This window comes from Ciona intestinalis, unplaced genomic scaffold (genome assembly GCF_000224145.3).
Source record: "Ciona intestinalis unplaced genomic scaffold, KH HT000367.1, whole genome shotgun sequence".
Lineage (NCBI taxonomy): Eukaryota > Metazoa > Chordata > Ascidiacea > Phlebobranchia > Cionidae > Ciona > Ciona intestinalis.
In genome coordinates, this window is record NW_004190688.1 from 1 (window position 1) to 5,583 (window position 5,583).

The 5,583-nt window shown below is 37.2% G+C and overlaps 1 protein-coding gene across 1 annotated transcript in view; it reads right to left on the reverse strand.

Annotated features, from left to right (window-relative positions):
* Window positions 1-3,778: 3,778 nt before the first annotated feature.
* The window catches only part of pax258 (Pax-2/5/8), a gene marked incomplete at its 5' end in the record, with an annotated part of 5,517 nt that continues 3,712 nt past the window's right edge, over window positions 3,779-5,583 (reverse strand). The window contains 3 exon segments of the mRNA NM_001032480.1: window positions 3,779-4,047; window positions 4,228-4,296; window positions 4,515-4,670. Coding sequence (NP_001027652.1) covers window positions 3,971-4,047; window positions 4,228-4,296; window positions 4,515-4,670 — 302 coding nt within the window.

The following is a 5,583-nucleotide window of genomic DNA, read 5'->3' on the forward strand; positions in this document are numbered from 1 at the left end:
GACAACCCATTAGTGATCACTGGGTTGGAGCAATTGCCGTTAAGTGTCTTGCCCAAGGACACATACGCCTACAATGGTAGCAACGTCGAGTCTTGAACCCATAACCTCTGGGTTATAGGCAGGCGCGCTAACCACTATACCACCGCGCCGGTGTCGCGAAAATCTGGTTCCCCAGAAATCTGGTTCCCATTAGCTACTGCGTATGGGTAGACCAAAGAGGTTAAAACCATCTCTTTGGGTAGACACGATACATTCTTTACCAGAAATCTTTAAAACTGGTTTTGAACGAATCATATATTCATGTTTTTATATAGTTCTATTTAACGTGAAAATGTAGGTTTTGTCGTCCTTTTTTGTGTTGGTAGTGGTCACTAGTTACACGTCATAAAGTATAATTTAAGTTAAAATACAGCTTAAATTTCTATTAAAAAGATAAATCCTTAAACATAAACTTATGAAGTATATCGCATCTAACAACTGTTTTTTTTGGTCGGAAACAGAGTTATAGATTCCAACATAGCCTAAGTAGCCTGTGCTGGGAACCAGTTTTCTAGGGGAACCAGATTTCTGCGACACCGGGAGTAAACATGCGTAACTGGGCCGATATCATGATTAAAAATGGTTTGTAATTTTAAAGGAAAAAAATTTAAGCATGGGGGAATAATATGACGACACAAATGGTTATCACGTCATCAAAGCGCTCTGTGACGTAAAACAACGTAACACACTAACAACAACACGTGGAAAATTTAAATTTTCGAAACAAAACAACTTACCCGTGATGCAACAATGCGGTGTATGACGTCACTAAATCCAATATGGCGGCCATTCCTTTATACGGATAATTCCCTTTATTCGCAACATAATTAAACTTTACGAAACAAAAGTTTTTGTTCTAACTAAAATAAACAGTAATAGTAATATATTTATTAACTGAAACTGTCTCATGTTTTGTCCCCGTTTATTATTATATTCGTGCAACTCTTGTTCGCCACCTATTGGTGAGGATCAATAAAGCAACAGTACCAGCAGAGGGCGTAAGTGCATTTATTAAAGATATGACGGGGTGTTTTGGAACCTTAACCCAATATCCAACTAATGATTTTCCTTTTTATTATTCTGTGTTTTACATATGTAATTATATACATCAACTATTCTATTGAACAAAACAAACTACTACACCCTCAAAATTAAACCTTACTGAAATACATAAGAAGTGTATTAATAAGTTGGTTATTTTAATTCTAGAATTTATTTCTTTTATTTCTTCTTTTCATTCCTGATGTAACAATGGTCAATTCAACCGACTGCTTTCCAGAAGATCGAACAACATTTCTAATGAATGATTGTATGAGTTACAATAGATGTAACTTGTTTGTCCTCGCATGGCGGGGCAAGGACAGTCGTTATAACACAGGTGTTCTGTTTCATACACCTCGTGCCCGCTTACAAGTTACCACAAATGTAACTTATTTATCCTCGCATGGCGGGGCAAGGACCGTCGTATAACACAGGTGTTCTGTTTCATACACCTCGTGCCCGCTTACAAGTTACCACGTATGTAACTTATTTATCCTTGCATGGCGGGGCAATGACAGTCGTTATAACACAGGTGTTTTGTTTTATACACCTCATGCCCACTTAGGAGTTACCACGTATGCAACTTGTTTATCCTCGCATGGCGGGGCCACGACATCGGTTTTAAACGCCTCGTGCCTGCTTACAAGTTACCACATACTTGACAGCAAGTATGAGGTGTATAACTCGGCGGCGAGCATGAGGTACAACAAGCAATACCTTCTCCTTGCTTCATCGCTTGATTATAGGCTGCGGGAACAATTCTGAAAATATTTCAAATTAAAAAAGTATTGTTTGAAAACAATAACATTTATCTCTTTGAATACGATAGCAAAGATCAAATTATTAAAACAATGAAGAAAAGGAATAAGCAGCAAAATGACACGTGATGGGTAAAACTACTGAAAAAAATTGTTAAATAATAAGCGTGGCCGCTAAACCCAACGTACAATAAACTCACAGTGAGTTTTATAATTATCGCAAACTTACACAACTGGCTGGAGCTTGAATGTTTGTTGCTGCACTGAGATCGGGTTTCTTGAATGAGGTTGCGTCCTCGTCCCGTACACTAACCCCCACATCAAACAAAACATAATCAAACACTTCATAATTGTATCTGTGATGAAACAATGAACAATCACAATGCTTAATAGACAATGGTTTCCAAACCACAAACAAAAGGATTTAACGTCGCAATTGAGGAAGTTGGATTTTTCTTAGAATTTCTAATTCAAACGTTTATTACTTGGTAGCGAGTATCACTTCTAAAGTTTGTTGCCGTTTAACAGAACAGACGTTGCCAACAGTAGAAACTACACGAAGTGTAGAAAGAGCTGTCAATGTGTATTTCCAAGATTAAACTTTAATGAAATTTACGACAAATGTCTGGTCCATTGAAATATTAAATTGTAAATGAACATTTGTTTACACAGCGGACAGTTTGAACAGCACATTAGCAGCTCAAGAATTAGATCGCAACAATTATTATTAGCTATCTTGCCCAAAGACAAATATACACTAGTGGCAGCATTGAGCTGTAACTGGCCTTGACACAACCACTTGAAACACCAAGTCACGTATTACAACGTACAAGTAATCGCATATAATGTGTAACCTGTCAATCAAACTTTAAATGACATCATCATGACATAATATATTAACATTATTTATATCTTCGGATACGATAGTAAACATCAAATTAATTAAAATAACGAAGAGGAGGGGATTTGCAACAAAACCAGCCTTTCTACACATTATGACACAATAAACACAATATTTATGTTTTCAAACACGATGGCAAAGAATTAATCATACAATCTACTTACTTGTTATTACACATGGGGGAACCATTATAATGGCAGCAACGAGCCTCGAACCCAGTATCCTGTAGTCTAGAATCAAACATACATAACATGCATGGTCAATACACATGGTTGTTCATTCTCATTGTATTACTCTGTTAAAACAAATGGGGTTCAGTTCATAAAAATCTAATATAATATAGTTGACATATTATAGCAATGGTAAATACCAACAACAAATTACAACGTTAACATGTATTATCATGTTAATTCAATAATATACTGATGATGTCTTGGCAAAAGACGATGTTTATACTAGGTAACCAATGTATATAAAACAATGTATATAAAAATAACATAAATATTAAAAATGAAACAACACAATAATCATTACGTCACAATCAAGTTCTAGAATTCAGAACAATTAGCTTGGAAAAGCAACAATCCCCGCACTATGACATCATAAACATATCGGAAAGATTCAAATCGTCGCTTTATTTAGAAAAAAAACAGAAAGCGACGACATTTGTTGCTAATTGAGTAATAATTCCCAAACCTGCAAGTTCTATTCTCATTCAACATGTCAACCAAACTCCCCAATGTAAATCAAGGGCGACATCTTGCGGTGATAACTGTAGTGCAAGGCTTTCACCAGGTGGCGGAAAAGAGCTTGTTTTTTTATGGCAGCATATACTGCGTTAGACATCTCATGACGTCACTTATCATTTCGCAGTACATTTCCTGCTCGTGACGTAACAATAGCAAACATCTTTGTTGTGACGTCACAATATTCCCATCCTGTTATTTTGACGTCACAACCGCACAATTGAAGGCATTCGAAGTTCGCGATGGGTAAGTGACGTCACAGGCCGCATTGTGACATAGAAAAACGAGGTAAATAATTTGTACAAAAATGTTTATTACGAAACAATGATGAACATCTATCGCTACCTAGTGGTGGCTTCGGTTCGTAGCATTTAGTGGCAGTGCGACATAGAAATAATATAAAAATGAAGCAGGTGGTGACGTAACAATTGAAGACAAACGGGTATGACGTCACAAACGAACACAATGGTGAAGAACAAAGGTGATTATTGAGCGCTGACCATCTCCAGTGTTGCCGGATGTTCTTTACCTCGAAGATTCAAAACTTTACCAGTGTTGCCATCTGTAAATATGGGTTTATCAACCTAAATTATCATCCATACATAAAAACAATCACCCACAAAGTTACATAGGTGGTAACAACAATAGTTAGCGGGCACAAGGTGTAAAAAACAGAACACCCGTGTTCTAACGACTGTCACCATACATACATATAACACAAACGATAAGTTACAACACCTACCATTATGGTGTTGTTGGCCAAACTTCCAGTGTTGATTGTATTGTTGATATCCATAATCCACAAACTCACCTGCGATTAAACGTTAGTATTACTCTTCGAACACCATAGCGAAGACTAAATTAATTAAAAAAACCAAGAGAAGGGAATTAACAGCAAAAGTAAAGATGTTAAACACGTTGTAACTACCCCGTGGTTGCTGAACCAAACATGAGTTTTATTGAAATAAATTACGATGTAACTGAAAGAAAATAATCTTTATGACATCACACCTCTCTACCCCCACCTACCTGTCGGAGCGTAAGCGGTTGTGATCGGGGCAAAACTTGACCCAGAGTAACCCCCGCTGTTGCTGGGTGAAACTGTCGCATTTGCAGTGTTGGTTTGTGATGTCATTGGGCTGATTGTGACATCACAGTTAGCTCGAGGTTGATTGTGAGGTAACACTGTGAAAAGTATTTTTACAAAAATATTATTTGTCTCTTCGAATACGATAGTGAAGATTAAATTAATTAAAACAACGAAGAGAAGGAAATTGAAAGCAAAACAACAGTCGTTAAAACACGCTATGGGTAAAATCTACTTGAGTAAAAATGACCAAAAACCCGAGATGGATATATAGGATTTCCATGTTTCTCAAACAATAGGGCATTGTTATCGAATATTGCGCAATAACTTAATCCTACCTCTCTGCTGCCACCCAGTGGTAACTGATATTTACACAAGGTCAAATGACTGTTTGTTACGTAACAATCACTAAAAGCTTCTAAAGTGATTCGTGCATTGTGATGTCATAGTTAGGATGAAATATTACGCAACAGTAGATATACTGCGGGGTAAGATGGTTAGGGCGTAATGTCCCATATTTGCTGGATCGTGTTTTAAACAGTTACCAGCATTCTTTCGTGAGGAAACGGTTTTCTAATTATTTAAATATTTATGTTTATTACTAAATGAGGGGATGTAAGGAAAATGAAACATGAACCTTCTTACCCCAACTTACTATATATTGGTTTAGAAAGCGAATGACTTTTTATTTTTATGATGAAATTGTGATGTCACGGATGTCATAACCATGCATTATGATGTCATAGATAGAATGAAATACCTGATTGTGATTGGTTGGTTTGATAATGACGTGATGATGATGTCGTTGTGATGTAACAATGGTAATTATGAGATGTAGGGGGGAGGAAAGATGGGACAGGGGGTAAGACGGTACGGGGTTGGTAATCGTCATTATATGGGGGTTGTGGGTGAAAGTAGGGTTCCTGGGGTGGGTAAGGGGGGTAACGGGTGTCGTAAGTTGAAAACTGGGTTGTTTGGTAGTTAGTGGGGTACGTGGGTTGTGTGGGGGGG